This window comes from Podarcis muralis, chromosome 7 (assembly GCF_964188315.1).
Source record: "Podarcis muralis chromosome 7, rPodMur119.hap1.1, whole genome shotgun sequence".
Classification (NCBI taxonomy): domain Eukaryota; kingdom Metazoa; phylum Chordata; class Lepidosauria; order Squamata; family Lacertidae; genus Podarcis; species Podarcis muralis.
Genome location: NC_135661.1, coordinates 41923938 through 41946782, shown reverse-complemented (window position 1 = coordinate 41946782; position 22845 = coordinate 41923938). Strand labels below are relative to the sequence as shown.

General features: G+C 44.7%; 1 protein-coding gene across 9 annotated transcripts in view; it reads left to right on the top strand.

Moving 5' to 3' along the window:
- Positions 1 to 22845, top strand: part of ACSF3 (acyl-CoA synthetase family member 3) — a 67520-nt gene that overhangs the window by 24291 nt on the left and 20384 nt on the right. For 6 of the 9 annotated variants that reach the window (XM_077931589.1, XM_077931588.1, XM_028740001.2 and 3 more), the window contains 2 exons: positions 6068 to 6180; positions 17861 to 17987. The exons of 1 other annotated variant lie outside the window; for it this stretch is intronic. In XM_077931589.1, coding sequence (XP_077787715.1) covers positions 6068 to 6180; positions 17861 to 17987 — 240 coding nt within the window. Of the gene's footprint in view, positions 1 to 6067; positions 6221 to 17860; positions 17988 to 22845 lie in introns of all 9 variants that reach the window. 2 more of the 9 variants (XR_013393631.1, XM_028740000.2) reach the window with 2 other exon arrangements.

Here is a 22845-nt window from a genome sequence, read left to right as displayed (position 1 = left end):
CTCAAGTCCGGCAGGGCAAAACCTCCTCTTTCTTTCGAGTCAGTTAGTATTTTAAACTTTATTCGAGGCTTTTTGCCCTGCCAGACAAACTTAGATATGTCCTTCTGCCACTTTCCAAAACATTCCACTCTGTCCACAATCTGAAGGGTTTGAAACAAAAATAACATTTTCGGCAATACATTCATCTTTATAGCTGCAATTCTACCTAACAAGGAAAGTTTCAGTCTTGACCAAATTTCTAAATCCTTTTTGATTTCCAGCCAACATTTTTCATAGTTATCTTTAAATAAATTCAAGTTTTTGGAAGACAAATAAATCCCTAGGTATTTCACTTTTTTAACCACAGTTAATTCTGTTTCTCTCTGGAACCCCTCTGTTTCTGTAGATGTCAAATTCTTGGTCAGAACCTTAGTCTTTTGTTTGTTCAACTTAAATCCCGCCACCCGACCAAACTCTGCTATAAGTTCTAGAACTCTTTTTGTACTGGGTTCTGGCTCCTGTAATGTTAAAACTAAGTCATCTGCAAAGGCTTTCAATTTATATTGTTTCACTCCGACCTCTATCCCTTGTACCAACCGGTCCTCCCTAATCATGTTCAGTAGCACCTCCAGGACTGATATAAATAAAAGAGGGGATAGAGGACACCCTTGTCGTGTCCCTTTTTCAATTTTGAATTCCTCCGTCACCACATTGTTCACTATTAATTTAGCCTTCTGTTCTGAATAAATTGCTTCTATTCCATTTTCAAACCCCCGTCCCACTCCCATCCCTTCTAAGTTTTTTTTCATAAACATCCAAGATATATTGTCAAATGCTTTCTCCGCATCAATAAAAATTAACACCGCCCTTGTGTTCCTGTTGGTTTGTAAAAGTTCTAAGATGTCAATGATGTTTCTGGTGTTTTCATATAAATGTCTACCAGGGAGAAAGCCTGCTTGGTCCTTGTGAATTATTTCATTTAAGACCTTTTTAAGTCTACTTGCCAAAATGTCTGCAAATATTTTGTAATCCACATTCAGGAGTGAGATGGGACGGTAGTTCTTCAGCTGGGTCTTTTCAGTTTCAGTCTTAGGTATCAATGTGATGAAAGCTTCTTTCCACGTTTCTGGTGCCCTCTTCCCATCCATGATCTGGTTGCATACCTCCATCAAAGGTTGTATCAAGTAGTCCTTCAAAGTCTTATAATATTTGGAGGTGAGCCCATCCGGGCCTGGAGATTTGCCTGGTTGCATGCTCTGAATGGCACCTTCAATTTCCTGTGAGGTTATTTTAGAGTTCAAGATTACTCTTTTATCTTGAGTAATTTTTGATAGTCCATTTGTCTTTAAGAATTGGTCTATCTCAAATTGTTTCTGAGGCCCCTGTGCATACAGTTCTTTAAAATATCTATGGAAACACTTCCTAATTTCTTCTGGTTTCTGGACCATTTTTCCTTCAATCTCTAGATTTGTAACTGTATTTAACTTTTGTCTTTTTTTCAGCTGCCAAGCTAGCAGCTTTCCACATTTATTTGCTGATTCAAATGATCTTTGTTTCATCTGTTTAATTTTCCATTCGATTTCTTGATTTATCAATTTAGAATATTGTGCTTGATGGAATTTGATTTCTCTCAGCACTTCTTTTGACTTTGGGTTGGTTCTCAATTTTTTCTCTCCCTGATGAATCTTCTCTATTATTTTATCTTTCTTTCCATTCCAGAGCTTTTTCTTGATTGAATTTTGTTGTATAAGAAACCCTCTCATGACCGCTTTACTAGCGTCCCAAATCGTTCTTTTTTCTACTGTAGTGTTCAAATTTATCTCAAAATAGTCCTTTAAAGTTTTTTGGGCCTTTTTCACAATCTCTTGATCTCTTAAAAGAGTGTCATTCATCCTCCATCTGAAGGAACCAGTTTGAGTAAGTCTGAATTCTAATTTCAAGGCGTTGTGGTCGGAGCATGTTTTGGGGCAGATTTCCACCTTTCTGGTCTTGGGTGCCAGCCCTCTAGACGTCCAAATTTGGTCGATCCGTGTCCAGGACAGGTGGGCCTCAGAGAAGAAAGTTCCTTCTTTACCTAGGGGGTTCTTTGTCCTCCATATATCAATCAAATCCAAGTTTTCAGTCAGTTCAAAAAAAGTTTTCGGCAGTCTGCCATCAGATGTTAAGTTTTGATTTTGAGACTTATCCATATGTGTAGACACCACTCCATTCATGTCACCCATCATTATGATGTTGTTATAGTCCATATAGTCCAGCATAATCTCATGCAGCTTCTTGAAAAATTCTGATTTCCCATCGTTTGGCGCATATATTCCTAAAATCAAAATTTTTTCTCCTTGTGTCTGAATTTCAATCGCCAAAATTCTTCCTTGTTCATCTTTAAATACAAATTTTGGTACCAGGCTCTCCTTGGCATATATCACCACGCCTCTTTTCTTAACCTTGTCTGATGAGATAAATTCTTGGCCTAGTCTTTTGTTGACTAGAACCTTCCTGTGGAGCCTGGTCACATGAGTTTCTTGTAGGCAAATAATGTCCAATTGTTCTTTCTTCAGTATGTGAAATATTTTCCTTCTTTTTTCCGGGGAATTTCCACCATTTATATTCCAACTAAGTAGCTGCAGAGACATCCTGTACTATTTTGTTGCACCTAGAGTGGTGTTTCTTCTTTATCCTCTGGTTCCGAGGGTGCAGGGCCTGGTCCGCCTCCAGGCGGTAGCTCAGATTGTGGTAGAGGCCAATGCGCTGCTGCTTCCGTGCTCGTGCAGGAACTTTTGTGAGTCCTCTGGTGTTCTTATTTTTACCTTCTTCTGCTTGTAAGTAAAAGATATTCCTTGCGGGAACTCCCACCTATAACGAATTGTGTTGAGTCTCAACAATCTTGCCAATTCTGAATAGGTGGTTCTCAAGTCCAATAACTGTTTTGGTATATCTCTGTAAATTTGCACCCTTTTATCCTGTATCTCCAATGAATTTGCAAAGTGTAGGCCTAATATTTTGTCTCTCTCTTCCCTTGATCTCAAAATTATCAAACAATCTCTGGATCTGTCCTTCCTTACCAGTCTTCCCAGTCGAAAAGCTGAAACAATTTTAAAATCGCTTTCTTCCTTTATATTCCAGAATTTTGAGAATTCTGTTGTCAAAAATCCAATCAAATCTTCTTGCTCAATTTCTGGAATTGCTCTTAATCTGAGATTATTCTCACGATTTTTCAATTCCACCATAGAAAGATAGGCTTGTTGTTCACCAATTTGTTTATGCAAAGGCCTGACTTCTCCTTTGACTTCCTCAACCTCTTTTTTAGCTGCCGTTGCAATTTGAATAGCTTCCCCAGCTAGGTTACGGTTTTCTGCTGTAGCTCCTTGCAATTTTTCAATTGCTTGTGTGTGCTGGGAAACCTGATCAGTCAATTTCTGGATTGAAGATGTAGCTTGATCAATTTTTAGTGATTGGTTGTCAGCCTTTTGATTTAAGGCTGCCAATTGCTCCAGGATCTGTTTCAGTACTCCCTCAGATCCTCCTGCTGCCATATCTTCCTCTGCAAGGTTTTTAGGCTTTTCGACTTCTGCCTTTGTTGCACCCAGCACAGCTGGGACCGAAGATCTACGTCCCTGAGTCAGAGTTGTTTGTACGAGCTGTGCCTGTTTTTTTTCTTTTTCCTTCTCTTTGGCTTCCTTAGCTTTAGCTGCTCTTGTTTTTCCTGAACCACTCATCAGTCAATGTTCAAGGTCAAATTTTTATTGTCCCATGGGAAAGACAGGTCCAATTTAAAAACAATCCAGTAAGAGAGAGTAAACATAAAAAGCTGTTCCCAGGCCTTTATATTCCCAAAGTCCTCTAGGGGGAGTGCCACCAAAAGTTCAGAAAGAAGAAGGCAACTTTTCCGCCATTAAAGTCCCTGTTATGTTGAAAACACGCAATAATCCCAGAAAAGATAATAGAAAAAAAAATCCTGCAGAGTGCTTTTGACTTTTAACAAAGTTTCAGAAAGGTGCCTGCCAATTTGTATCCACTCCAACTTGTTTAGGCTCAAAAGTATCACTTTCATAAAAGTTTGTAACAGTTCCGCAGTTAAAACAGTTTCCCCTCCGGCAGCCCAGCAATTTAGAAGTTGATTTTCAATAGCCCTTAACCGAGGGAGATCTCTCCAAATTTCTTTTAAAAGATTACTCACAAGTAGATCTGTCTTTTCTCTTCCACAGTCACTTCTAAAAGTGCATGAAAGGCTCTCTTTAACGCTTCCCTTTTCAACTGCTTTCCGCTTGACAGATCCTTTGCTTTGATCTTGTAAGCAGTACCGGAAGGCGGACTTCCTTTTTATCGTCTCCCGGTTTCAGCCAATTTAAAAGCAATTTAGTCCCCAGACTTAATGTCCTTACTCACGGGTTTGTTGTCTCAGTCAGATCTTTTAAGGAAGAAAGGTCGGCGCTCATCTGTGACAGCCGCGCGGCTTCGCTTCCGCAGAAAGAGCGATGAACTCACAGCACCGCTACCCCTCCTTCACTCCGGAGCCCCTTACGGGGTCCCTTCCGCGATTTCGGGGTCGCTCTAGGTGCCCGCCGAGTCCCACGGCCACGGGCTCACTCTACCCGTGGTTTGTCTTAGTGGGTCGTCGCTGTGCCGTAGCGAAACGACCCTTTCCTGCGGAGCCCCTCTTCAGAGATCGAAGAGGACCGCCATCACCGTTTCGCGCCGCCTCCGGAAGTGTGGAGCTCACATTCTACCAGTTAGTTTCCGGGCTCAATACAGAGTGCTGGTTTGGGCCTTTAAAGTAGGGCTGCCATATGTCTGGACCTTCCCTGACATTACCGGGATTTCAAAGGTGGAATGGACTTTTGGATGGGGGGGATTTCTGAAAGGCGGCACTTTGTCCTGGATCTTAGGCAAGTTAATAGAAAAATCACTCAAAAATTTGGGTTTTTCAAAAAATATGGCAGCCCTATTTAAAGCCCTATGCAGCTCAGAATACAGTACCTCAAGGACTGCCTCTCCACATATGAACACCCTTCATTAGAGGGCCCCCCTTCGTGTGCCCCCCTCAAGGGAGGTACGAAGGATGGCCACCGGAACAGACCTTTTCAGTAGTATGTCCCCTCTCCTCCCCCTGTAGAATGCTTTCCCTAAGAAGACACACCTGACACCATCCCTGCCAGTCTTTTGACACCAAGCTAAAACCTTTTGGTATACTCAGGCCTTTGTCTGCTATGCTGGTGGTCATTTTTTAGTGAGGTGGGTAGGACTTGTCCTTATTATTATGTTACTGGATGGGAATTTGATTTTTTTTGGTGTGTTGTTGATCATTTTAAATTTTTCAGATTTTTAAATTACTTTTGTGTTTTGCATTTTATCTTCTCAAGTTGCTTTGAGACTTTTTCTTTTGTATAAGGCAACTGATAAATGTTGGCATAATAATTCTGCTGGGCCCCTGCTAGTATGCAGTACCCTTGGCCCTTAGCTGCCTCTGCCTCTTGCTTGGTGCTCTCCCCTGTCACGTCAGGGCTTTTGTGTCCCCATTGCATCCTCCCTCATGGTGTTGATGCAAGCTGGCGTACTACTCTCCTCCGGCATCAGGGCTATCCTGCCTCTTCTCTGCATTGCATGACTTCCGGGTGAAATGAGAAGTGTGCGGCCTGTCTCCTGCTGCTGTGCCTCTTGACTTTCCCAGCTCCAGCAGGGTTTCTCTGCACAGTTTGGGGCCCTCTTCAGCTTGCCTGCCCCTTTGTAACTGGACCTGTGCCCTGGACCCAGGGCTGTGCTGCTGTACTACTTCCCAAATTCTGTGCCAAGAGAGCTACGCTGTGCCATCTGATTCAAATTAAAAAACCAAACTGGGCAAAAGCTGTTCAATATTTCTTTAATAGTAAACACTTAGGATGTTTTGTGTGTGTGTGAGTGAGCTTTTATGGAAAGCCACAGTTGAGAGAACTCTGAAAATGGATTTCCACTGGAACAAGGAAATGTTTTGCAAATGCCCTGATCTAAATAGCTCACATTTTGACCCATTGCTGTTAGCGGTTGGTGCTGGGCTTGGTGTCTGTCCAATTGCTCCACCCACCAGCTTTCAACTTCCTCTTTCTTTTCCCTCTAGGGTCGGTGGGGCTTCCACTGCCCGGAGTGCAAGTGCGCATAGCCTCAGAAAGCTCGCAAAAGGAAGGCCCTGCCTACACCATCCATGCTGAAGGCGATGAGAATGGCACAAAGGTATTAACAAACTTGTGCAGAGGACAGGAAGGGCAAAGAGGTTAGGAAAGGGTTATTTTCTCCTGTCCACTTTGGTCCCCTTGCCAGGAGGAGTGCCATATCACTGGTGCTACTTTGGGGGCAGTTGGTGCTTTCCTCTTTTTGTTAGGTGGAGAGGCAAACTCAACTTATGTTTCTGAGTAGGCCTAGGCCCCCTGAACGCATGTTGTGAATACTGGAAAGGGGCCATAGCTGAAAGCCAGAGCACCTGCTTTGCATGCAGAAAGCCTCCATTTCAGTTCCTGGTATCTCCAGTTAAAAAGTGGGTCAAGCAGGAGGTGATGGGAAAGGTTTATCCGCCTGAAACCCTAGAGAGCCACAGCCAGTCGGAGCTGACAGTACTCTGCTAGAAGGCGGCTTCCTCTGTTCCTACTATAATACTGATTCAAATGGTGGTTTGAATCCACCTCCAAAATGTGGTTTCTTGGTTCAACCCAACCTGGACAAATGCCAGCACATTCAGAAGACCAGCTGAGCACTCTAGAATCTACCAGGAAAGTTAACTCAGAGGAGCTTGGCCATGAAAGAAATGGTTGCATAAATTACTTATTTAGACTTTGGCCTGGCATCCTCATCTATCATCTATCCATCTATCATCTATCTATCTATCTATCATCTATCTATCTAATACAAATATAAACATTTTTCTAGTAAAGAAAGCCATACATGGCAGAACAAATTTCTACAAATTTAGCCAATGATTTTAATCTTTTATCTCTTTTGCAAGAAGGCAGCCTGGTCAATCATGCATTTCTCCAGGTCCACTTGTGCTGGAGGTTGTGCTGTGGGTGATTTCCAGACAGAAGCAGTGCTCATTCTAGCTGACATTAACAGGCTGCCCATTCCTCGCTTCGCTGCTGCTCCCCTCCTTAAACCCATTGATTTAATTTTTTTGCATTTTCTTTGTAAAGACTGGAACCAAAATAAGTTATGCAAAGTGATGAAAATGTTTCTCTTTGAAAAAGTTGGGGTTCCTGGTTGTGGAATTCGTACTCTCTCCACTTTCACTCTGCCCCTGTCAGCCACATCCACAAGAGGGCATTATCACTAACGCAGCAACTTTATAATAGCAAGAGAAATCTTATTGCTATGCTACTGCTTGCCCAAAGCACAAGAAAATAACAGGTTTCGGGTTTGGTGCGTTACAGAAAAGTAGGCACCTGGCAGATATATCTGCAAAGCAAATTTCAAAATTGGATCAGAAGAAGCTGCCTTAGACCTGGTCAGACTCTGAAGGGTCCATCTAGTTCAGCACCATCAACTCTGACCAGCAGTGGCATTTCAGAGTTTCAAACAGGGAGTCTTTCCCAACCCTACCTGGAGATGCCAGGGATTGAACCTGGGACCTCCTGCATGAAAAGCAGGTGCTCTGCCACTTCCCATGGCTCTTCCTCATAATTGGGACACCTGCAGAGAAACGGTCCAGTCCCTAGTTGCTGCCTGAGGAGTGAAGGAACACCTGGAGCAGCATCCCAGATGATGATTTGAAATAGTGGATGGGCTCATGTGGTAGAAGGTGGTCCTTCAAAAATGTTATGAATGACCAGTTGTTGCTTAGAATACTTCCTTCCTCCACCTGAGGTTTTTTCTTTAGAACTCCAATGTTTGGACGTGGTCTAACTTACTTGAGCATTTGCTTCTGTAATTCCTGCCTCCAGTTTATGAGAGCCATAATTAAACCTGCCTCTCGAAAGAGAGATAGAGATAGAAAGTTTAACCCACAGGATTAAATTCCATGGACAAGATTCTTACAGTCATGTTAGAAAGTCGCACTTGGAAGTCCGAGAGCCGTGCGATAGTGTGCCAAAAGAGCTGATGTCATTTGCAAAGCTAGTTTCTGGCGCAGCCCAAAGATCAATAAGCTACTTAGCGGGAAGTTTGCTGGCGCTGCCTCTCTCTCCTTTCTCCCACTTTGCTTCATTAGAGAAACCTCACTCTGAACCTCGGCACCATCCACAGTTTCCAATTTGGCTTCAGTGGTTCCTTGGCTTCAGTGACTATTAACCTCCATCCCATACTTTTGCCCTTGATATACGCTTGAAGGAGGGCAAGGATCAGCATCAAGCCCCACTGCACTGTTGCTAATAGTTCCTTTTAAAAGTATATTTTATGCGATATTATATATGATTGCGATTTAGTGCCTTTATAATACAAGTAAGAAAACTATAATGCACAAATTTCCAGAGCGGTAGCTGCATTAGTGTCTTGTAGCAAAAACACTCAGAGCTTTGTGGCACCTTTAAGATGACTATCTTTAACTCTTGAGAATGGTTCCCTGCCTCACTGAAGGTGTTAATATAATCATTTCAGCAATTATCACTGCTGTTGTAAAAGGTTACAAGTGTGCCTGTTTAACAGATATTTAAGCTTTAATTATCACTGGCTGTAATTTTTGCATCTCATTGCCATTCAGCTCCGGCCCTACCGTTTTCTCCTTTGTATACCTGCCAACTAAGATGTCATTTCATGTCTCTGAAAAAGTGGTCTTGAGTCCACAAAACCTTATGCGGTAATAAATTTGTCAGCTTTTAAGGTGCCCAAGACTCTCTTGATTATAATACAGAAGCAGTGGGTGATAACTATTAGCCTGGAACCTGTTTTTTCCTCACACACATATATTTATATAAAGCATGGTCATTTAAAATGGTTTTATTCTATATATTAATGATGCCTGAACTGGTGGTGACTAGCCAGGGAAAGAGCTCTTGGAGTCATGGGAGATATGAAAATGTTGGCTCTGTGTACTGCAATTAAAAGTAGAAAAGGGCAACCAAAATGCTCAAGGGGATGGAGCAGCTCCCCTATGAGGAACATTTGGGACTTCTTAGTTTAGAGAAAAGGTGAGTAGGAGGAAATTACGCATGGCATGGAGAAAGTGGACAGAGAAAACTTTTTCACCCTCTCTCAGTAAAATCCATAGACACCCAGCGAAGCAAAATGTTGGAAGATTCAGGACAGACAAAAGAAAGTACTTCATGCAAGATATAGTCGAACTCTGGAACTCACTCCTGCAGGAGGCAGTGATTGCCGCCAACTTGGATGGCTTTAAAAGAGGATTTGACACACTTTCATGGAAGATAAGCCCATGATAGGGCTGTGCTCCGCCTCCTATCACAGAGGCAGTACAGTCAAACCCCGCCCCCCATTTATACACGTTCAGTATGTGTGTGACTACACCGAACCCAGAAGTGATCTGAAAAGTCACATAAAGGGATGGAATAGAGCTGGGGCAGAACGGTGTGTTTGCAGGCCTCTTCAGTGGTGTTTCAAATATAAGTGATTTCACTGGCACGTGCGGTGCCTCGGAACGTAGTAGTAGTAGTAATAATAATAATAATAATAATAATAATAATAATAATAATATTTATCCCTTCCCATCTGGCTGGGTTGCCCCAGCCACTCTGGGCGGCTTCCAACACATATAAACACGTAATAAAACATAAGCCAGAACATTTGTGGTATGAAAAAGTGCAGGATTTCAGCAGGTAATCACTAGTCATCCCCCAATTGGAAATGAAGTGGCATGACTGCTATGGAACTTTTGCAAACGGCATGACATATAACTGCCCTGGCCCCAGTACGATCGTGAGTGCAAATCATCGTGAACGCAAAATCACAATAAAAAGGACATATGGAGGGGCTCTCTAATTTTATCAGCATTGAGGGGCAGGAAAGGGTTAATCCCCCCTTTCTTCTTTGTTGCTCAGCTCTGGATATTTCATCTTGCTTTGTTCACTGGGATGCATATTTCATAGGCTGTAGCTTCCCAGCTGGCAGGAGCTTGCAAACTCTTGGAGCATAGCGGGTATTGTCTGTCTGTTTGTTTGTTTATTTTTAAAGCCGCCCCCCCCAACTCCGCCACCACTCTCCCCCTCCCCTTAAAAAGGGGGAAAGAAAAGAAGCGCTTGCTTAGATCCAAGAGCCGAACTCTGAGCCTTGGCAGTGGGGCGCTGTCAGCAGATAAAACGGGCTCTGCAGCTGCATAGAAATGCCACGTCTCCTAACTGGGAGATTTTTGAGAGTGAGCAGTTTTGTTGCTACAGGGGCTTCAGGAAGAGAGGAAGCAACATGTGACTAGATGAGTGGCGGAGCACACTCTTCCTGACTTTAATTCACGCCATCTCCCATTTTTAAAAAGAAGAAGAAGAAAGGGCCATGGAGCAGGTGACACCAAAGGCCTCTCTCTACCTGAGCCCCCAGAGAGCTGCTATCAGTCAGAACAGACTGCACTGGCTTTGATCAGGGCTCGGGAACCTGTGGCCATCCAGATGTTGCAGGAGCATAACTCTCATCATCCCTCACCACTAGCTGTGGAAGTTGGAGTCCATGTGGGGCGCAGGGCCACACGTTATTCCCCGCCCCAACTGAGATGCACAAATAGTCTGACCTTACTTCCCACGTAGTTGGAGATGCTAGGATTGAACCAGTGGGGTGTAGTGGTTAGAGTATTGGACTGTTTTTAGGATAGAACGGGGAAGGGGGGAAACAGTGCATGCCCTCTTGAGCTTCTGGTGGAAAAGTTGGGATATACAGTGGTACCTCGGGTTACATACGCTTCAGGTTACATATACTTCAGGTTACAGACTCCGCTAACCCAGAAATAGTGCTTCAGGTTAAGAACTTTGCTTCAGGATGAGAACAGAAATCGTGCTCCAGCGGCGCAGCAGCAGCAGGAGGCCCCATTAGCTAAAGTGGTGCTTCAGGTTAAGAACAGTTTCAAGTTACGAACGGACCTCCGGAACGAATTAAGTACTTAACCTGAGGTACCACTGTAATTGTAATATTAAATAAATAAAATCTGGGGCCTTTTGCATGCAAGGCAGGTGCTCCAGCTATGGTCCCTCTGGGAAACTATGCCCTTCCAAGGAGCCCAGGTCTGCCACACCTCATATTGGACTCCATTATTTTTTTTCAAGGCCAGTGCAAATGGATGCACCAAGATGCATCTTGAAGAGCTGCGCTGGAGCTGGATTAAATATTTAGCAAATTGTGAGTGCAGGGAATGTTTCCTTTCCAGTGGTGAGCTGGTTAGAAAGATTAGCAAAGTGGACTCCCCCCCCCCCCCAATGAAAGGCTGCTGCATTCTGCATTACTCAGCAGATGGCATTTCCCTGCAGGGGTGGATGGAGGAGAGAGTAGCAGCAGGCTGGTCCAGAGCCAAAACTTGGCGTTGTGCCCTCTGGGAGAGCCCATTTTCTGTGGGACTGGTGGTTTTGTGGATGCTAAGAAGGAGGCACCACAAATGATGCAGAAGGGTATTGTCTTTTTGATTGGCATAGGCCATTAGTTTTTCCAGTGTGTTTTTAGTGTATGATTTCATTCTGCTAACCTGCTCTGCTGTTTTTTGGGGGTGTTGCTGTATTTGGGATTTGTTTTTGTATGTTCATTTATGGCAGGGATTTTGAATCATAAGAAGTAGAAAGTGCATTTGCGGTCGCCTAATCCAACCCCCTGCTCAGTGCAGGATCTGTTACACAGGGTGCAACTATATAACTATATAACTCCTGACAGGTAGCTTGTCCATCCTCTGCTTTAAGTTTTTCCTGTAAAGGAGAACTTAACACCTCCTGAGGCAGGCAGTTCCACGGTCAAACAGCTCTTATCATTAGGGCTTTTTAAAAAAAACCCAAAACCGTAATGTTTAGCTCTGCTTCCTCTACAATTTTCCACTCAGCTGCTCTTGTTCTCTGGAGCAACAGGGCACAGGCCTGCTTCATCGTCTGCCCTTCAGATATTTGAAGACGGCTGTTTGTATTCTCTTCTCTTCTCTTCTTCCTAGGACCATTTGCTGTGTTGGGTTGCCTGTTTTTACCTTTTATAAGCCACTTGGTGATTGTGTGTGTGTTTTAAGCAGAAAAGTAGAGTATAAATAAATAAAGGATAGACTGGCATAAGAATAGGCAGGCTTTTGAATTCCCAGTATGACAGTTCCTCTTCTGATCTCTCTCATCTCCGAGGCATGCCTGTGAATTAAAATTAATCACCTCTTTAAAACAGAATAGACAATGATTTAAACCATGCATGGGAATTTCTGGGTCATTCCAACTGCCTCCAATTCCCCACTTGTGAGCACTGAATGTCTTGAGGAATGCAAATTGGTTCAGTTCTATGAGCAAAAAATTGGGTTTTGGACTCTCTGCTTTTAGGTGTGTGTGTGTGTGTGTGTGTGTGTGTGTGTACACACACACACACACACACACACACACACACACACAAAAACATACATACATACATACATACATACATACATACATACAAAAACTAGATCACTTGGCTATTGCATTACAGATTCTTTACCCATGGAAATAAAATCATTATTGATGATTTACAGATTGAGCCAAGTATTTAGGATCTCTCTCCCGTATGCTTGCTCTCCTTTCTCCTCCTCTTCTCATTTCGTTTTCTCCCTTCATTTTTTAAAAATGTGAAACCTCCCAAAATGAAAAGCGAATTGATTGCATTATTCTAACCCTCCTTTATGAAAAGTTACCGTTGCAAAGCCAGATGTGAAATGTGGCTGTTGCAGATTACAGTCTGGGCTCTGGGTGACTTTTTTCTTCCCTCTTCTTCTCATCCTCGGTGTTGTCTCCCCAAGGAGCTGAAATCTGCCTTCTCTCCAGCAGGAGGGAAATGGTGCTGCCTTGCAATTGCCTCCTGTAGCCTCTGCTGCAGGACACGCAGCTCGTAGCAGAGATAATGCCGCTTGTGCGGAAAGGGGGCTTATGGGGGAATTTTTAATTACAAATGGGTATGAGGGACCAGGTTGCCTAGGAGATGGGTAATGTGCTGCTGAGCGTTTTACTACTAGCAAATCTGCCAGAATAGATGATTAAAAGTTTATTGCTTTATCTGATGCCTGGATTGGTGGCCTTGTGAAAAATAAGCCCCTTTGCAGGGGCTTACCCCTTGCAGAGCCACGGCAGCAGGCAGGATGCCGCTGGCCAAGTGGCGCTTGTGCCCCAGGGCACAGGTGAGGTGTGTTTATTGCAGAAGGCAAAAAGAGGCTCACTGCCTCTGCCTTCCTCTGCTACTACTTTTCCCTGTGGGGAGCTGGCAAGCGAGGGTCCCGTTTCTGCCAGCTTGTGTAGTATGACTGGTCTCCCCATCATTCTGTTGAGTCTAGGAGGCTGTGTGGCGCGGCAAAGGCAGGTTAAAGGCAAAGTGTCCTGAATTAACAGGGAAGCTATCCAGCAAGAAGTCATGTTGGAATGCAGGTGGCTGGGCACAAGAAGGTGTCACACCAGCAACAGCCAGGCAGCAATTTCTTGGCAATTTCTTCACCTGCCCAGTCACACCCATCCTGTTGTGGAATAACAGCAGTATCGCGATCCAGATTACGCATTGATTGGTGGTTGCTTCGTTCTTCTGCATGAGCCTGATGCCGACAGATGAGGTGGGCATGAACAGGTCCTGACGCAAGCAAATGGTTCTCCTTTTGTACAAAAGGTTGAACTGAATGACTTCTGTGGACAGCATCCTCTGGACGACAACTCTTGTTCAAGGCACGCACAAGAATATAAGAAGAGTCATGCTGGGTCAGGACTGAATGCCCATATAGTCCAGTGTCTTGCTTCCCACAGGGACCAACTCGATTGCTCTGGGGAGTCTCCCAGCAGGGCATGAAGGCACTGTGGCAACTGGTATTAAGGGGAACTTGGGAGTTCCACACAGCCATCCCTCCCCCTCACAGCAGACTCAGGTGGTGAGTGCCAACAAAATGGGGCCAACTAGAATCCAAAATGGGGCCAACTAGAAGCAGGTGCCAACTTGCTTGGGAGAACTCTTGAAGTTTGCAGAAGTACAAAAATTATTTTAAAAAAAACAAACCATTTTTAGGCTCCCCCCCCCCCCAAAAAAAAAAACAGTCCAAGAAGGACTGAGCAGCCAAGGAATGTTGAGTGTTTATTTACAAAGAAAGACATCCTAGAAGAGGCCGTGGCTGGCTGGCACCTAGAAGGAGAGCACTGCTGTTAGTCATGAGAGGTGAGGACCTGCAACCCAAATATTGCAGCGTATCTTCCTCCCATTAATAAGACTTGCTGCCCATGAATTTGTCTAAACCATCTGACCTTGTGGAAGCCATAACACTTTGTGCCTGCGAATTCCATAAATAGATCACACACAGTTTTGAGAATGTGGACATTTGCAGTGGTGGTGGTGCTTTGTGGTTTGCCATTGGTGAGCCCTTGGCTAATGTGGATTTAACCTCTCTCCTCTGGTCAATTCCACCCCCCATCCTTGGCATCAATAGCATATACCAAATGTTATGCTCCCAACTCCCTGTGCCCGTTCCACAGCATGGCAGATGCTGTATGGCCAGTGTCACGTGGCCGTGTCAAATCAGGAGGGGGGCGCCGACTAAGAGCTCCCTACTGTTTTTTTCGCTCTGATTAGAAATTGTTTATTCAGATTTCTGATTTTTGTTAAGCAAATGGATTAATAAAATGACTCATTTATGCAGACGGCACAAGCAGAAATGATTTTCTCCTGCTTAACTCCCCACCTCCCACCCCGCCAAGAAGAAACTTCCTAGTATTCCTTAAGTACTTTGATTCAGGTAATCATTTAATTGCAAATATAAACCAGCAGTGCAAACCCTTTGCATTTTTAACCAGTGCCAGGCGGTGATGATGGTGGGAGTGGGAATATGCCATTCTGGAAGTGCTTCTTTAAAATTTAAATTTTATTGCTTTTTCTGCGTGCCGCCGCCGGTGATCTTGGAGAGCACAGCTGGTGCATTTACAACCACGTCCCACTAGGAAGATTAGCATTTAAAAAAAACACTTTTTGCTGCCTTTGCTTGCTCTTTGCAGGGAATGCTGGTGCCCATGCATGGTGCCTAAGCTTGACTCTCCTCTAGAGCAAGGGCACAATCCGATAGGGAGCATCTCCTGTGTAAGCAAATGGCATAAGTTCCCATGGTGCCATGAATTTCCAAGGGACTCTTGTGGATTTCAAAGGGACTTGCACAGGAGATGTGCCCAACATGTTACATCCAAGGACAGTAAGTGATCTTGGCTATCTAAATTTCATGATATGCACCTCAGCACAGGGCTTTTTACCTGGCAACTGGCAGCATCTCCCAACCAGAGGAGTTCCCAGAGGCCATGGTCTGCTGAACATACAAATTTCCTTGGTGGTGGATCTGACAGTCTCCTCTAGCATTCTCTCTAGTAACGGTCAGCGTGAAGCAGGACACAAGGGGCTTCCCTTTGGTTTGTCTCCATCTTTTGTTGCCCAGAGGAGGTATGCTTCAGTCTTTAATGAGAACTGCCTGACATAATGTTAGAAGAGCCCTTCTGGATGAGGCTGAAGGTCTCAGGTAGTCGAGCATCCTCTTTCACACAGTGGACAAACAGGTGCCTCCAGGAGGCTCACAAGCAGGACACAAGAGCAATAGCCCTCTCCTGCTGTCAGCCCACACTGTTGGATGTACATCAGAGTGCCATATAGGTATCACAGCTAATAGTTATTTGATTTGATTACATTTATATCTCACCTTTTCCTCTAAGGAGCTTGACTACTTGCTTCTGATATCTGGAATCCCAAGGTGTACTTCCTCGGTGCACGGAATTTCCATTTAATTATTGCAGCTGATGGATACAGCAGTGTCAGCACGCAAATGCAGAGCATCTAGTGGCCGGTGAATGGGTGTGTTAGCCAAGGCCTCAGGCAAAGGGCCATAGCTCAGTGGTAGAGCATCTGCTTGAGAACCCGGATTGAATTCCTGGAGAGCCTCTGCCAGTCAATGTGGACTAGCACTCAGTAAGCTAGATAGACCAATGAAATGACTTGGCATAAGTTCACCTGTTCCTTGAGTAGCATGAATAATAGAATCGTAGAGTTGGAAGGGACCTGAAGAGTCATATGGTCCAACCCACCTGCAATGCAGGATCTCCACTAAAGCAGCCCCAACAGATGCCCTTCCAACCTCTGCCTATAAACATCCAATGAAGGAGAGTCTACCACTTTCCAATGGAGTCTGTTCCGCTGTAACTTACAAGAATATTGGGCTTATGCAAGTGTTACATTTAGACATAGACATCCTGTAAAACAAGTGAAGACCATAACATTGCTGGGCCAGAGCAAAGGTTGTCTAGCCAAGTCCTTTGCCTCCAGCAGCACTGATGTCCATCTCCAGTTCCTCTGCTGCAGTTTTTTCAGGGCAGCAGGCTTTAGGGCTATCCTGGAACTCACCCGTAAACAACTGAGCCTTGCCTGGGGAAAGTATCAGAGAAAAGCTCCCACCTCCCTACTAGCCACCTTGGCTGCCTGCTAATAGAGAGGTAAAATTGAAGCATTGAAAATATGCATTTTATAATCACCCGGATTTATTCCTTCAGAGAGTTTATTACAACCTTTTTATTTTCATGCGTGGCAAATGTAATCTTATCTGGCGCGCCGGCTGGCCTAGCTCAGCTTGCTGAATCCGTTTTGCGGCGGAAAGCTATCAAACGCCAGTCTTCCAGGGCACACCGTGTCTGCATGTTAAAGTTGCTTGAACGCATTAAAGCAGCTGAAACGTGCATTAAAATATGGCACTTGGAGAATAGGATATCTATGCAATTAGCCATCTGATGCTTTCAACAGCTGCTTGTAAGTTAGATCCGGTGTATCAACAAAAGGGTACCTTGGAGATTTTGAAGAAGAAAGGAAAGCAAGCTTACTGGCTGCAGAAGAAGCCCTCCATTGGGAACTTCAAGGGGTTGTTGTTGTTGTTTTGAAGGGATGTCAAGTTTGTGGATGTGCCATAGATGCACAAGCATCTTGAACCTCCATTTTAACACACACACACCGGTCTTTCTGCCTCTCCCCCACCCCACCCCCTGCCACCGCCTGTAGTGTTCAGGCATTGCAAGCTGATAGTGCCAAACTGGTCCACATGTTCCCAGGCACTGGGGAGCACAGCTACGAACCCTGCGAGTTCAAGAAGCAAAATCCTATTAAGATAACGTCACGGGTTTTCTGTTTTACTGTTTGCAAGCCAGCTGTAGTATCGCAAAACGGCACAACAGGGAGGTGCCTGCTGCCAAGGAGCCGTGCTGTAGATAAGATGGGGGGGGGGAGCATTGAACCTCTGCTAGAATCCAAGTTCAGGTGATAAGGAATTTGGAACCCATCCAGCTTTTTGATTCAGACAAGCAGGGGTGCACAAACTCCGCTGAAACTCCCTTTTGCCCACCTGGCTGGGGAATTGTGCTGCTGCTACCACTATCCCCACACCATAGTCCCAGGGTGTAGGACATGCTGCATTTAAATAAAGGGTCAGCTTGTTCTGCTCACTGCAGTGCAAGATGACACATTATGTAGGTCAGCAACACTTGGGTCGTTATATTTCCTGAAACTCCAGGAGAGTTGGGGGAGGCAGGATCTGAAGCCTGGTCATCTTCTGCAGACATCAGCCCTGTCATGAAGAGTCAGTCTGGGACTTGGCTATCCACATCTGGATGCTGACCTGCCATCTTTGCTCTAGGACCGGTATTGTGAAGCAGGATAGGTCTGAGAAGGCTGCAGTTGCTCCGTCATGCAGGTGCCTTGGGAGGGTCAGGACCCCCTTGCTTCATTGCTAGAGTGCAGCTGTTTTGGGTTGATGGGTTAACTTGTGCTAGCAGTGGAGTACATGGCATCTCTGTTTCCCCAGGTGACCCCAGGTTTGGACGACAAAGAAGGGGAGCTCTTTGTGAAGGGGCCTACGGTATTTCTGGAATACTGGAACAGACCTAAGGAGACCAGGGATGCCTTCACTCCTGACGGCTGGTTTAAAACAGGTACCTTGATTGGGGAGGTGCTGGAGCGCCTCACTTTGCATGCAGAAGATTCAATCCCTGGCAGCACCTCCAGGTAAAAAGGTCAGGTAGTCAGTGGTAGGACAGTCCCTTCTGTAATAGACCTTGGAGAGCCACTGCCAGCCAGAGAGATGAGATGGACAGAGTAACTGACCTGACATAAGACTACTAACTACATTTTTTATAGGACCCCCAAGTGAGAGAGTCTTAGTGCGGTGTGCCCCGTGGCAAAACTCCTCTATATTGGTTCATGGCACAAGACAATGGGAAAGATCTTCAGCCCTGGTTTGTTTGGCTGGGAACCAGGAGCTGATGCAGCACTTGCGCCTGGCTGCTGCTCGGGCAAAGTTACTGGACTAGTGTTAGTAATATTGATATATTAATACAGGAATAAACATTGTGGTGTCCTCCATCTCCAGCAGCCCCAGCCAGCATCACTAATGGTCAGGGATGATGGGAGTTGTAATTCAGCAACATCTGCAGGGCACTGTGTTAGCTAAGCATAAATTAATATATCATTTATATCTCTTGTATGCAAATAACTCTGGACTTGCCTAACTCAATTTGCCCTTGTAACAAGTCAAGAGTAGCATAGTTCCCATTCGATGTCCACTTACCTTTCTTGTTCCACGTTGAGCAGGGATTTGAACCCAAGCCCTGCTGGGACCTCCTTGTGTTCTGTCTGCAGCAGCAATATGGTTAAGTGGTGTTTTGCTCATAGGGGTCAGTCAAGGATTCTCTGCTGATCATATGAACCCCTGGCTGAGTTGAGTCTCAGGAACTAAATATCCCCATCCCTGATGGGGACGCCATACAGTTGTGCCCTAAAAATGGAATGGTTCCTTCTGCTAGCTCCATCCCTCAGCTGAGCCTTGGAATGTAGGGGGACCCGTTAAGAGTTACATTTTGGCCTCTTAAGTCTCTTGACCCAAAGCCGTCTTGTTTTTGACTCTTTCCTATTCCTGTTACTAGCGACAGTGTAAGTGTGTACACATGGGGCATTTCTTCTCTCTTCGTTCAGCCCTGGTTGTCATTAATCTTGTAGGCTGCAGAAAGCTTGGGTGTCTGGTTAATTTCATTCCTATCACTCAGTCTATTCCCACCCCTGCCCAGGTCTTTGTTTGCACACAGGGGGCACTTCCTTTCTGTATCGCTGCTTGTTTAATGTAATTTGGGCTGAGGAGGAATGTGAGAGGAAGACAACTATCATGCAGCATGGCACCAAATAAAATGAGCTGCAAACCAACAATGTCCCCAGTTCAAATCTCATCACTGTGATAGTTTGCTGAGTGTTCTAGATCAAGTGGCTGTCAGCATCTCATCTGCAGTATCAGAAGAATATGCTGGCCTACCATGCAGGCCTGTTGTATGAATTACAGCAGGATAACATATGTGAAGCACTTTGGACAGTAAAATGCTATATAATAATAACATTAATAACCAACTTAAGTGCTTCAACCTGACTTTCTGGTCCTTCTCTGTGGCTTTACTGTGTGTGTTCTATTCATTTTGTGGTTGGGTGGTTGTTTTTGTGACTTAAATGAGAGCTGCAGTTTGGCAAGTTTTGCTCATGCCGCAGTCCTCCTGTGAGCAGCGAGATTTTGCGGCTTGATGTTAGTGGGCAATGCAGCATTGTGGGGCAATCCGTTAAAAAAAAAAAAAAAGAACGAAAGGATTTTTAAAAAGTTGACCCTCCTGATGAATATTTCAGATGCAAACGAATGGCATGCATTAATTATTGTAAAGAGATGTCTTTAGGAGAAAATGATTTTGAAATTCAGTTTAATTTCATTGTAATGCATTGCAAACAGGAAGGGAGTATGTGTGTTTAATTGGCTCTCGGGGGTATGGCCTGGAAGATGCCATGCCTTTGTCACAGACCATTAGCGATACAGACTGCATAATGAGAAACTACAATCAGCTCACAGCTGCTGGCTCCTACGGGGAGAGAATGATATTAAATGGAAATCAGTATAAATTAAACTTAACCCTTTCGCTGGGCAAATTTTAACTTCCAAGCAAGAAATGCTGGCAGCGGGGTGGTGGTGGGAGAAAATGACAGCTCTTCTGAATTAGAGGCAAGTTGGAGAAGCCTCAGAAGCCACCCTCCATCCTACCACTGTTAATCTCATTTGACACAGAGTGATGGCATTTTGATTGTTTCCCTCTGGTTGCACCCCACCTCCCCCTCCCCCCAATTTTCCTCCTGTCCCCTTTTGGATCCTTTGGGGGAAAAAATATGGTAGGCAACATATTTCCAGAGCTGACACCTCTTGGTCCGCAGTGAGATGCAGGTTTGCAGGTGAGACTGCCTTGTTAGCTATTCAGAAAACTATGTATTTTGTATGGAGGCATAGGAAGGAATATAGGGAAGCTGTCTTTCAACTGAGCCAGGCCATTGGTCCATTAAGCTCAGTATTGTTTACACAGGCTGGCAGCCAATCTCCTGGATTTCAGGCAGGAGCTTTCCTCAGCCCTACCTGGAGATGCCAGGGATTTACCCTGAGGCCTTTTCCATGTAAAGCATGCATCACAGTCCTTCGGTACACGAATGCTTCACTGAGAAAAGACCAGCTCTTCAAACTGAAAGCCGTCCTGAGCTCCCCACTTGTATTCTGGGGTTTTAGTAGATACTGTACTTGTGTCTTGAAACTTGATCCCCATAGCAATGAAGTCTACAAACTTTTTTTTAAAGAAATTGAGCAAATACTGAGATACTCAGAAGGTTGAATTCTGCTGTTGTGCTGTGGGTGCACAGAACATACCCAGCCATACACAAAAGACTGAGGAGCAGCTTGCTCTTCCTCTTCTATCATTATGAATCCCAGAGAGGTACCTACTCCAAAGCATTTTGTAGCAGCAGCAAAATGAGTTCTAGAGGAAGCATTTGAATGAGTTAAACAGAGTTAATTACTGCCATAGTGTTCCAAAGAATGCAAATGAAGCAGATTATAAATGCAACAGGGGCATTTACTGACACAGCTCTCTCATGGCTTGGGGAAAATACCTTAAAATCCTACTTGCCAGCATTAGAGTCTTAACTGCTCGTGCAACCAGGCACTAAGGATTTTTCCAGTCCCAGTCACATAAAGAGAAAAGATAGAGAAAGGCAGCAGTGAACAAGGGAAGGAACTATACTCTTACCCACCCCCGAGCACAATTAAAAGGCAACCTGAGCCCCCAGACCCAGTTCCCACCTTAGGTCTGAATATGGCCACTTATGTCCCCCCTTCCCATCCTGGGCATGGGGCCCAATGTGGCAAGGCTGCTGATGAGGCATTCTTCAAGGGCATGTGGAAGCTGGCCCTCAGTTGGGGTGGGAGCACAACTGGAGCAAAGTAAACCTGGCGACGGTGCGCTGCTCTGCCTCTAATAACTTCTGAGCCATAATTGAGCATTTTGCTTATTGCTAATGACAATCCTAGAAACCAGCAGGTCAGCAAATGAAGAATAATCGCTAGCAGAGAAAGCACATGCAGATTCTAACACGCTGCACTTGGTGATGGATTGAGCCACATTAAGATGGAGCTCCAAAGTTCTAGGCAGATAGGGTAGCTAAAGTCTGTCAGGGTCAGAAAGAGAGCTAGAGGTGGGAACAAATGCCCCATGGATATAATGGAGGGCTGTTAATGATGTGTATCTGTGTATGCTTATTTATGAAAGGAAATAATGTAGCTGGCCTTGGCTCACCTTGCAACTGTTCAGGCTCTTACTTATATAAAGAAGCATCTTCTGCGTCTTGACATGCCAGTAAACAACCCCACATATGATGGGCTAAAAACTTATGGTTGCCTAGCTGTGTGTGAACAACACTCTGCCTGTCATTGGCTGAGCTTCTGTGGTGTCATGAAATGTTCACTAACACTCTGACTTATCCATGGAATGATAACAAACTGTGTGTTCCTGTGAGGGATGTGAAAGGTCACTTTGGTTCAGATAGACCTTTATACGTGAGCCCCATAAAATGCAATAAATGCATTCCACATCATGAAGACCACTGTTCTCCACAAGAAGAAGTGACCCAGGTGAATTCAATGTAAGTAGTCACAAAATCACTCAAGCAGTTACAGGCAGGCAGCATTCTGAAGCTCACGAAGAGTACGGTACTTCCTAAATTGCAAAGTGCTACGAAATGGTGGGGCGAAAAGCAGCACTCCTTGCGCATTAGCATCATGTCCACAGTTTCATAAATCCAGCTGTTGCTTTTGTGTTCTCCCAGTACCTTGAAATACGGACATAGTCCGCCAGGAGCTTTTCCTGCTGTAACTCTGTGGAAGTGAATATAAGAGCGCAGAGTGGCTACAGTTTGGTTGAAAGATGGGCTTTCATCTTGAGTGTCTATGTGCATCCCCCTCCCGCTGTGCAAAGGATTTCTCCCAAAGGAAAAGCACGCTGTGCAGCATGAGTGGCAGGGAGAGGCAAGATCATAGAGCTATGTTCTCCCCGAGGATAGGCTCGCTCCATTCACATTTGCCCACACGTCTAGGAAAGTAGAACCTGGGAGTATTTGGTGAGATTTATTTTCAATTACAGGTTGAGGCAGAGACATGAAATAGTGCCGACTTTGAAAGTGGTGCATAAATCCTGCAAGCAAATCCATGTATATCAGCTCCATATAATAAGACTTTATTGATTGCTATATTGTATCTGTCAGAATAAAACTCCCTTAATGCCTGCATCAGGGCCAGGAAGATAGAGGCCTTGGCTGGTAACGGAATCTGATTCAAGAATCAATGCAGTTTGATTAATATGTCGTTAAGAAAGTAAGAGTTATTTAACTTGTTTGATGCGGGCTTTAAACCGATGACTCATTTCTATTACGCTCCCCTGCTTTTGAGCT